The sequence below is a fragment of the Hyperoodon ampullatus genome, assembly GCF_949752795.1.
Source record: "Hyperoodon ampullatus genome assembly, chromosome: 6".
NCBI lineage: Eukaryota > Metazoa > Chordata > Mammalia > Artiodactyla > Ziphiidae > Hyperoodon > Hyperoodon ampullatus.
Genome location: NC_136919.1, coordinates 77779402 through 77791758, shown reverse-complemented (window position 1 = coordinate 77791758; position 12357 = coordinate 77779402). Strand labels below are relative to the sequence as shown.

The 12357-nt window shown below is 38.4% G+C and overlaps 1 protein-coding gene across 1 annotated transcript in view; it reads right to left on the bottom strand.

The window, feature by feature from the left end:
• Positions 1 to 377: 377 nt before the first annotated feature.
• CFAP95 (cilia and flagella associated protein 95) overlaps positions 378 to 12357 on the bottom strand; it is a gene marked incomplete at its 3' end in the record, with an annotated part of 86311 nt that continues 74331 nt past the window's right edge. Inside the window, 1 exon segment of the mRNA XM_079707077.1 lies at positions 378 to 569. Coding sequence (XP_079563203.1) covers positions 378 to 569 — 192 coding nt within the window.

Here is a 12357-nt window from a genome sequence, read left to right as displayed (position 1 = left end):
GTGGAATTTATCTTTTTTAAAAATCAGACACACCCTAAGCAATCATGAGCTTGATTGTGTTAGCTTTATGCATTTTTTCCTAATAAAATTTAAAATAAATCCAGTCAATAAAATAAAACAAAATAAAGTAACATAAAATAAAATTCCTCCAAGTACCATCTAGAATTGGGTTATATACCTTCAGTGAAAAACATACTAAACTTTGGGAAATACCAGAGTAGCTTATAAAAAGAAAGATATACACACTGGTCTAGAATATAAGATTTTGTGTTAAAGGAATCTATTATCGTAATATTTCCACTGCATTTATTAGGATAGAAAATCATCAACTGCTACACCCATTACCTTTCATTAGTTATAGAATCTGACTCCATACATTATTTTAAAAAGGGAACAACAGGGCCACTGGTTAATGGGTAGAGTTTTCGTTTTACATATGAATTGGCATAAGTCCCACTCTCGTCATGCCAGGTGTTGATGCCAAATCTTTTGGAACCATTTAGATTTGTGAACTGAGAACGGCATTTTCTGTGGACAACTGAATAATCATCATCTTGAAAAGGATAACCCTATGGGGGGAGGGAGAAAGATAATAGTAAATGACTGAAATATGTAAAAAGGAGTGATTTCCAAAAGTTGATCTTTAATGTGTTAGTTGTATTATGATCGAAGGTTAATTTTCAAACAATTGATTAATTTAATCTCTCAAATTACTAACACCTCCTGTATTTGGCTATTGAATTTATAAGCACTTCTAATTCTGAAAGAAGAATCTAGTTCATGGCTGTTTTATTTATAAAATTAAAATTATAAATTATCATATACGTGAATTTTTCTAAACCATAAATATACGGCATAAAGAACCATTTAAATTGTATGACCATCAGCAAAAAGACAAAAACAATTACAATTTAACTAACATTCAATATCTTTTTTACTAATATGTTATAATCATTCCAAAGAATAATATCTTGGGTTATATTTTTAATAATTGCTATCAAGTCATACTTGCCAGTAAATGCCAAGCTAGAAGATTCATTCCTATGAGAAATTTATATCAGTATAACCCAGTATAATATTTAAGGTATTTATCCTTAGAGCACTTCATAAAAGCTTCTATAGTAATAAAACAAGACACTATCATTGACCATTTCCCAAAGGAAATATTGATTCTCTCAGATTACATCAAGGGTAATGGTAGACAAGAAACATAAAGCCCTTGCACTGATAATCTAATTTCTGCTTCAAATTGGTACTAATTTTAAAGCACTAGGACAACATTGAAATTAAATCACCAAAACTATAAAACAGTGAAAGAACACCAAAATAGTTCTAACCTTAGATTGGCTTTATTGAAAATAAATGAAAATTCTAACCATATAATAATCATTATAGTGTCTATTTATTTACTGAGTATCTATTATGGGTTGAACATGGTAGTTGAGTATTTATAACTTTTAATCCACAACAGGCTCTGAAGTAAGAATTATTACTCCCACTTCACATATAAGACCATTTGCTTAAAATCTCAGGAGAGAATCTAAAGAATGCTACTGATTCAGCCAGGGCTTCAAGCTATCTACCTGTAAGACACATTATCCCACCAGCACCCTCATGAAATTCTTAATATTTAAGAGATAAAATATATAAACAATAAAATCCAAAAGCTACATAATATCCATGTCACTTTCTATATAGTTTTGGGCTTTTGCTTTATGTTGTCGGGGGTCTATTTCTTTGGGGTTTGTTTGTTTGTTTTTGGTCAGCTAGAGGCCCTTTAAATGAGATTAGAGCATCGCTTGCCAAACTGCTATCTAAGTAGGTGGCAGGATCTGCTGATTTCTACCCTAGCTGCAGTGGAACTGAGGACAGCTTCACATGCAAGGTCAGCGCCTTCCTTTAGCATCTCCTAGACAGAGTGGACAATATATTTTGATGTGATGAGTGACAAGAATAAATGTGATGTTTTAGGAAAAGTATTCCAGCCGCGGAAGGTACTAAAGACTGAAGGTGAAAAGGACCGGATTCCAGAACTATGATTAGAACTGGATCTCAACAACTCACATGTCATTAACTGATGGATGTATAAACAAAATGTGGTCTATTCACACGATGAAATATTATTTGGCAATGAAAGGAATAAAATACTGATAGTTGTATAGCATAGATGAACCTTGAAAACATTATGCGAGGTGAAAGAAACTAAGCCAAGAGACAGATTGTATGATTCCTTATATGAAATGTCCAAAATAGGCAAGTCCACAGAGACAGAAAGTAGTTTTGCCAGGGGATAGTGGGAGGGAAGGAATGAGGAGTGACTATTAATGGGTGTGACTGGATCACGAGGCACCAAGATTTGTGGCTAAACATTATTTGTGGGTTGTGTCTGTGAAAGTGTTTCCAGATGAAATTAGCATTTAAATTGATGGACTCAGTAGTTTGCCTTCCCCAATGTGGGTGGGCATCATCCAATCTGTTGAGGGCCTGAATAGAAGAGAAAGGCAGAGAAAGTAAGAATTGGCCCCTTCCTGCTTGATTGCTCAAGCTGAGACATTAATCTTATCCTGCTCCTTGGTACTCCTGGATCTCAAGCCTTCAAACTCGAAGTGAATTACATCACTGGCTTTCCAGGGTTTTCAGCTTTGTTTTGTTTCTGTAGAGAAACCTAACTACTACAGTGGGTATGGGGTTTCTTTTGGGGGTGATGAAAATATACTGAAATTGACTGTGGTGATGATGGTATGACACTCGAGATACACTAAAAATCACTGAATTGTATGTTTTAAAAGGGTGAATTTTATGGCAGGTGAATCAAATCTCAGTAAAGCCATTATTTTTAAAAAGTGGTAAGTAGGGGTGTGCAATTCTGAAGTTAGGAAAACTAATTAAGAGAATGTTTGTTGCCTGTTAACACATAAAACTGAGTGCCTCTCATTATCAGAGATGTATTGGTAAACCAGCTCCCCCCACCAAAAAAAAAAAAAAAAAAAACCCACACAACTGATTTGTAATATTTGACAATTTCCGTGGTATAAATACTCCTGTCATGGTTGACTTCAAGCTACCAAGTGAAGTCAGTAGTGAACACTGAGTTGGGAAGACATGAGCATGCTCATCTCATGCAAACTTTAAGAGGTGACACCAGCTCACCCTGAATCCACTTCTCCCATTTCGCATTGTGTAGTAGCCATGCAGTTTGAGTAGATTAACCCCCCTCCCGGTCTAGGGGAAGAATCTAATGGGCCTAAGACAATAAGGACAATCTCACTCCACTCTCAAAGACAGTGATTGGCTCAGTATTAGACATGTGACTTGAGTTTGTCCAAACAGCTTAAAGCCTGAGATTTTGTTCAAGGGTTTGGGGGAAAAACATTCTTTTTCCACTATTGGACATAAGTAAGGAAGCATCTAGCCCAGGTTGGCAGCCTGCCTACAATCAGTATAGCATGAAACCAACACCATAAAAGGCAGGTTTGAGAGTCAGTAAAAAGTATGATGACATTGCCATATCAATCCTTTCCTGAAGCCAGACTTTTCAAATAAATATGAGCTAATAAATTACTTTTACTGTCTGATCTGGTTTGAGTTGGTTTTTGCACAACCTACTAAAAGCATCCTAATATATACTGAATAATCTGCAATATTGAAACACCGAGGTTCTGAGAGTTAGAGCAAGGAAATGGAGCAAAAACAAGGGAGCAGCTGGGCATATATAAAAAAGTAGGAGTCACGGCAAGCAGTAAATTTGTGCCTAAGCATATACTCAGGAATTAGAAGGATGCAAACATGGAATAGGTGAATAAAGAAGGTTTTCAAAAATAAGAACAAACTATTAGGAACCAGGAGGGTATAATTATTATAAGGAAGCAGAACAAAGTATGTTTTCCAAAGTTTGATACAAAAGGCACAAAACAGAATAGAAAAAAGCAGCTTCACCAAGAAGGTCCTACCTCAAAGGACCTTTATATTGACTGCAATTCATACCCAAGGCTCAATTGAGATGGTGGGAGTTTTGGACAAGTGAGTAATTTGGTGTACCTCTCAAACCAAGTATACAGGGAGGGCGTAATCAATTCAAAATTATTAGTCTTCCCTTTTCGGTGTGTGTAACCACCCATTTTCCCAAGGGGAGATCAAAATTTGTTTTAGAAAAAAAATGGCAACCAAAAAGCAAAGTAATATCACCTTCTAATGCAAAATAGGGTTTTTCCAAAAGACAACAGCCTTGCAATCCAGTTCACAGTCTTGAGGATTTTAGAATATCAATGACCATACCTGGAAGACTCAGATCATAGATTTCTCCAAGCATATAGAGAAAACATCCTTTGCCATGAAGGCTTAAACAAGAGTTGGAATGGAGAGTAGGAAGATAGGGAAGAAGTCTGGGGCATTGTAGGAAGACGAAAATAAGGGAAAAGTAAAGCAGGACAGCAGAAATAGTCGATGCATTTCCCAATTTTCCCATCTGTAGACTTAAATCAGACAGAGTCTCATTGACATAGACAGAGTCTCATTGACGTGGACAGAGGGAAGTGCACTGGATAAATGAGAATAATGGCACAAAGGTATAAGGGGTCTCCTGGCCCCACATCTCTCATGAGAACTCGGAACAGACCAACACTCAGGCTGTTCTTTCATTTGCCTGGGGCACAGCCAAACCCAAACTGGCGGAACAGCATGGTCAGGCAGAGGGAGGCTCTGAGAATCATCAATTCTGAACCATGTTTGTATCCTGCGGCATAAACAAGACCCTGAAGTAGTTGTTAGTCTGCAGAGGGAGTTCAACTGTTAGCTGCAGAGCTGAGCATTGGAGCTAGGTACTGAATGGGAGTCACAGAAGGCTTCTGTGGGGTCCACAGTATCTGTGGAAGTGGAAATGAGGCTGAGTCATCTCAAACATGCCATCTCAAACATTTCAAACATGCCACGAGGGCTCCAACCAAGCCCAGAGAAAAAGAGAGAAATAGAAAAAGACTGACAGTTAACAACAGCCACAGACTATAGCCACTTATGCTGGCAAGGGAAAGAGCAACAAGCTGGACTTGAGATATCATCCCAGAGACCAGAACAGGCAGAGACCACCACACAGAAAATGCTGCTCTTCCCCTCTGGCATCAGGATGCTAAGTTGCATCCCTCTTTCCATATCCCCGGATGCCATCTCAGGGAAAGGTACAGTTGCTATTGCTGCATAACTGGCCAACCCATACATAGCAGTGTAAAACAGTAGTCATTTCCAGATTCTTTGGGTCAGGAATTTGGAAAGGTACATCAAAGCCATCTTATTGCTTCACAATGTCTGAGGCCTCAGCTGGGAAGACCTGAAAGCTGAGAGTGACTTAAGTGCTGGGGTTGGAAACATCTCTCATTCCAACTGGTAGTCGATGCTGGCTATCTGCTGGGACTTTAGCTAGGACTGTTGATGGAACAACTGTACAACAACTCCTTGCGCCTGCATGGGGTTCCTCACAGCATGGTGACTGGGTTCTGAGAATAAGGATGACAAAAAGGGAACCAGGAGGAAGTTGCGTTACTTTTAATCAACTACTCCGGAAATCGCATAGCATCACTTCCGTCATCGTCAAAGTTCACCCAAATTCTAGGGTGGGTAACATGGACTCTGCCTCTCAATGTGAAGAGTGTCAAAATCACATTGTAAGAGCATGTGCGATGCCAGCACATGTTGCAACCACTTTGGGGAAATAACAATCTGCCACAGAGAGAAAAGTAGGGTGTGTTGGGATTCCTAAGACCACCCCTAGATTCAGTGACTTGCCAGGAGGGCTCATAAAACTCAATATATAATTGTACTTGTGGCTATGATTGATTACAGCAAGTGGATTCAAAGCAAAGTCAGCAAAGGGAAAAGGCACATGGGCTAAAGTCCAGAAAAAACCAGGTGTGAAATTCTGAGACCAAAAGCCCCCCCTCAGTGAGTCACACAAGATGCACTTAATTCCCCCAGCCATGTGCTGTGAAATGCTATCTACTGGGGAAGCTCATCAGAGACTCCAAGCCCAAGATTTTTTGGGGGGCCAGTCATATAGGCACCCTCTGCCTAGCACATACCAAAATTCCAGACTCGCAGAAGGAAAACAGGTGTTCAACATAAACCACATTGTTTGTGCAAACAGTTTAGACACAGTGAGCTACTCTTATTCAGGAATTCTTATCTCTAGATGCCAACCAAAGGCCAACCTTGTAAGCAGGACTTATAACAGATAACAGTCTCAGATCTGCTTTTCTACACATAGGGGATGGGAGAGGATCTCTGAGAAAGTGAGAGTTTTTTCAAGGAAGGTTAAATATCTCCTATAGGAACTATTTAAATTATGGAATCAGACTAAGCTTTAAGAGTATTGAAGAGTTAGTGTTTTCCCACTGGTTATGGGCTCGGGAAGAGGGCCAGTTATCAGTTAGACATACTTCCTCTGCGTATGTGAGTTGCAGATAGTCGTTATAGTTTCAACACCCTAACATAATATTTAAATGTTTATTCAACAACTATTTAGTGGGAGTGGGAAGAAGTATTTAGAAACTGTGTATAGAAAGTGATTTGTGAATTATCACACATTATTGGCTGATCCACTATTCTGGGGCCACATAGACTCTGAGTTCTGACAAAGTTTACTTAAGATAGGACAATCACTGCAAGCTTTTTCTGAGTCCTCCAGATAGATGAGGGTAACTGAAAGCATTTGTCTGAAGTGTGGAATGGGTGGGCATCAGAGCACAACAGCTTAAGAGGAGCTGGACTAGAGGAGACATTTCACAGAAAGAATTTAGAGGACTTACCAGCCTAACTGGGGATAAAGAACCAAAGATGTTCCATAGCTTCAAACCCAGATGTCTGAGAGAGTTCTAACACCGCTAAAAAGAATAAAAAAGACATGGAGATGGAGAGGACTTGTTTAAGGAGGGAAATGATGAGTCACTTCTCAGACATCTTTAATTAGAGATGACATCAGTACAAAATGTTTATTTTAAAGGCAGTGTTGTGGGACAGATGGCCTGGAGAGAAGTCAGTGCCCTGTGCACAGCAGTGATCATTGGCTGGGGAAATAGCTATAAAGAACATTACTGGGATCATGGATTATATGTGAATATGGACTGTGGCTTAAATAGTTATACTGTATCAATTTTCCCCTAGGTTGAAAACTTTACCATAGCTATGTGTCTTTGTTATTAAGAAATACAGGGCTTCCCTGGTGGCGCAGTGGTTGAGAGTCCGCCTGCCGATGCCAGGGACACGGGTTCGTGCCCTGGTCCCGGAAGATCCCACATGCCGCGGAGTGGCTAGGCCCGTGAGCCATGGCCGCTGAGCCTGCACGTCCGGAGCCTGTGCTCCGCAATGGGAGAGGCCACAACAGTGAGAGGCCCGTGTGCCGCAAAAAATAAATAAATAAATAAATACACATTGAACTGTTCAGAGGTAAAGGGGTACAAAGTCTCCAGCCTATTCTCAAATGGTAAACAATTGCTGACTCTAGATAAAGATTATATGGGAGCTCCTCTTGCTAGTCTTGTAACTTTCCTATAAGTTTGAAATAATATAAAAATAAGTTACCCCCAAAAGTGATGATTATAGAGCCATGGGAGTGGATGAATTCTCTGAGATTATGTAAAATGAGAGGAGCAGGGTTCTAGGACCCAAATCTTTGGGACATTCATGGCTAGGTTCATAAAGAAGCCATGAAAGACGGAGAAGAAAAGGTTTGGAGAGAGTTTTGCAATGTCATAAATTCTGAAGAAAGGGAGGGCAAAGAATGCTGTGGTAGCCAACAACTGCTCACTTCCAAAGAAGCATCATAGAGGTCAAGACCTGACAAAACACAACCAACAGTAAGAATCAATCTCTTTTCACCTTTGAGTGTGCTGTTTCAGAGAAGGGTTGAGGAAGTTGAATGAAACATCCTGACAGAAGATGGAAAAAAGTGTCAGAGAAAAGAATGCTAAGGGCAAACAGGCCCTGTAGAAACAGGAACCACTAAAGACCCAGCATGACAATCACTCTAGGGAAAATCTGCGTTAAGGTTAATAAAGCTTTCTTCTTCCTTTTCTTCTCTTTCTCTTCCTTCTTCTTTTTAACAGATCACAGAAAGACAGGTTAGGATATTACAGAAGGGTCCTCTTGAGTCCCCAGTCGACCTTCCCTCATTGTGAAAGACAAATAGAACACAGTTTTACCACTTACATCAGGAAAATGTATCAGTGTATCTTTAAGTGATGGGTATCCAATTCTTAGATTCCTATCCCCTTCCTACCCTCATTCCCATAGTCTCTAAGCATCAATATCTCCCAAACCTTTTTTTTTTTAGAATAAGATGACATTGCTGTTTCTTAGACAACCATATACCCAGTCCTTACCCATTTTTTCCCAATCTTCCAAGGGGTTGTTCTGTGGTTACACTTATTCTTATTTGATTTCATCCTTTTTCTTTAGGACCTTTTATTTTTCATAGTTTTATTTTTCAAGGTTATTTTCAGTTTTAGGCCTGCCTTCTGGAACATCAGTAACTCTGCCTAATTTAATATTACAAGATAATTTGAAAGCACAGTCTCAATTCCTTCATCTAGATAGCTCATCCATAAAACTACATAATGGGTTATGTTTCCTGGCCAAATCAGTCACTGCAAACTAACCTTGTGTCCACCATTACAGACAGCTGTTAGCCACCTGGCATTCATACAGCAAAGATCATTCTTCCCTAGCATGCCTATAAGTATCCTCATTTGGTGTACTCCATTTACTCTTAAAAAGGTATTGAGGCAACAAGCTTATTTATTTGAATGTCACATTGGATAGAATGAAAATAGATATTAAAGTAGATTGCTGTGATGTTTTGTGTTATTATTTTCAGTATACATTATGTATAAAATTCTTCCCCACTTACGTGCACTTGACTGAAGACCCACCTTCCCCTAGTAAGGTTGTCTTCTAAGCACACATGCAGAGTGATGTGGGAAGAAAAGAACAATTCTCGCACAGCCAAAATTACTTTACTAACCCTGGGGATCACATGGGATAGGCATCTTAGACAGATCTCTTCGCTCATTTCCCTTCACTACTTTTAAAATGATTTCATTCCTATTGGATATTTTTTCTCCCAGTGATTGAATTACAGATAAGAGTAATTGGCAAATGCAGCTATAAAGAACATGTAATTAGTTGGATATATTATTGTTACCTATTTAAGAAACCTTTACTATCTCTTTTTATTTGATAAAATTTTGCAAAGAAGAAGCATTTGTAAGAAGTACAGGTATTCAACTAAAGAAAAATAGTTATGGGAAATGCAAGGAAGAGTAGGCTGTGAATATAAGTATAAACATCTATATCATTAATGAGTCTGGTCATCACAAAGAAAAATATGGAGATCTACATGAACAATCACATCACAAAATAGCTGACTTTTTTTTTGTTTTTAAAACATACAGATTTTTACATGTATGTAAATGAAAACCCAAAGACGTGGTTAAGTGGGTCTCCGAGAAACCCTGGCTCTCTTTTTTTATATAAATTTATTTGTTTTATTTATTTATTTATTTTTGGCTGCATTGGGTCTTCATTGCGGTGCGTGAGCTTCTCATTGCAGTGGCTTCTCTTATTGCAGAGCACGGTGTGCGGACTTCAGTAGTTGTGGTGTGCGGGCTCACTCATTGTGACACGCGGGCTCTAGAGCACAGACTCAGTAGTTGTGGCACACAGGCTTTGTTGCTCCGTGGCATGTGGGATCTGCCCGGGCCAGGGCTCAAACCCATGTCCCCTGCATTGGCAGGCAGATTCTTAACCACTGTACCACCAGTGAAGCCCCTAAGCTGACTTTTAAAGATTAATATCATTCAAACTTTAGTAATGGCCAGCATCAAAAACTAAGCAATACACTATTAAACCTTAGTTATTGACACATTTTTCTTTCTTATGCACAAATTTTGATTGTTCCTATCATTTTAATATAAAAAATAAACATCATCTTTCTTATTCCTCAGTCTACATTCTATGAGGACACTTGCCACTGTTTTATATTTATAGTGGTGTGGTTAGATATAAATTTGAGGCCCAGGGTTCTTGATTTTTCAATTCTTTTTTTTTTCTTCTTTACAAAAGTCAAATATGCTCACTGTAGAAATTTAAAGATAATCAAAAGGAGGAAAATAAAATCTCCCAGAATCCCAAGTTCCCTGAAGTAGAACTGAGCTTTTATGACTTGACTCAGAAACAAAAGGAGGTCATGGTTACTTAACTTCAGAAAGCAACATAAGATGAAGGTATACTATCAGAGGAAACAGGGTTTTTTCCACTAAAAGGACACATGCTAAAAAATACTTGGGGATCTGAGTTTCCTGAGAATCAAAACTCCAAATTTCTCAGCTGTTGGTGATACATGAGGTGAGCAGGAGTTAAAATATTTATTTTTTAATTTTCAAGTAGACTTGAATTAAATGTCTGCCAAGGTACTTATTCAAAAAGATTACTTGGTCATAAATAAATAACTATTAGGATGAGAAAGGATCAATGAGAATCAAATCAAATCAAATCATATAATTTGAGAGCCAGAGAACTCATAAAGATCTTTCTGTCTATATCAGTGAGAGTTCTCCAGAGAATCAGAACCAATAGGAGACAGAGAGAAAGAGCATAGAGAGATATGATAGACTATCTACCTATCTTATCTATCTCTCTGTTTTATCTATGTATCTATCTATCTCTGGGGAAGCCCTGTGGAGCTATATGAGCAGCGGCCAGCAGATCCTAAGGTTGAAGCTGGGGCCTAGGAAATGCGGTCCCTTAGGGCTGGCAGAATGCCATGAGACTCAGATTCAGAACTGTTTGTCTATAAACTACAAAATCATGCCTATGTGTATACATATAAGGTCAGCACACATATGTGCAACACACATTGAATTTAGGTGGAGGAATTTAGGTGGAGGCATGAATTTAGGCGGAGGAAGGCCACCATCTCCTTCTGAACCCAAGTAATAGAGGGCTGTTTCTCTGGTTAACTAGCAGCAGCATTTTGGAACACCTTGACATTAATCAAAAAATACTAGGTACAATCATGTGACCCCCTTCCCTCTTCTCCAATTCCACTCCCCCACCAGAACCCCTTTTGCAGAAGAATCTAAAACTCTAATTTCATTTCAGTCAATAGCACATAATAAGATAAACAAGCATAATCAGCAAATGGCCATGATTCTTTTGTTAATAGACAGTGATTCAGAACCTTAACAGGACAAAAAAGAGAAAATTAAATTGTAGATATATTAAGATGCAGTACAAAGCAAAGTAGTACTAAAATAAAAGTCATGAAGACACATCATTAACTCTGAAACATTACCTAATTAAAGTTCAGCCTTAATTTTCTGAATAAAATTTGGCAAAACCACAATTTAATCTAGACTACAAGGCTTACACATGATTATTCCCTGTGGCCAGAATTACATCGCACAACTTTTCGTGCTATTATGTTTTTAAAACAGAACAACAAAAACAACAAAAGAACAAGAAAAAAGGAAAAAGACTGCCTATACTGGAATGAAATTATGGAAGATCATGGGGACACAGAATGAAGCAAAGATACAAAGAGAAGGCCTTAAAAAGAAGTGGGAATGAAAGCTAATTTAGTTGACCGGTGATACTTCCTATAGAACCACCAACCTGTTCTAGATTCACTTCCTGACCCAGCCGTTGGTGGTTTTCAGCAAGTCACTCTTTCCCTTATCTTCTTTTTAAAGCCACTGCTAGATATCCCTTTCTAGGAAGCAGGAAACTAAAGACAATTCTAGCCTTTGGGGAGTTTCTTTCATGTGACTGAGCCTAAAAGAACAATAAAAGGCTTTTGATGATGCTCACCTGACTCCTAGCCAAGGTGTAACTTGGTCTGGGATGATATTCAAAGTATTTATAAATCAGTACACACCAGGCAGTCAGATTAGGCAAGTTCTAGATGCCCTTGGTCAGGCAGGTGTTAAACTACCAGAAGGTCCAGGCTGGGCCCACTCAACCATGAGGCACAGAAAGCCCAGTGCCTATGGCCCATAGTATTTTAAAGGGCCCACAAAAATGTTTTCATTTTTTATAAATCAGAATTTTCAAAATGAATATAACAATAATGTGAATGTACGTGGTGCCACTAAATTGTACACTAAAAAAGGGTTAAAATGGTAAATTTTATATTATGTATATTTTACCATAATAAAAAATGCAAATGCCATTTTGAAAATCCAACTCTATTAAGTGATAGAAACTCATACTGAAGCCAGGAAATGATGTCAGTAATTTAATATCCATAAACACCTTAGGTCAGTAAACAACGGCAGCTATTATGCAGAAAATTTTGCTTAAAATAGGGTACAA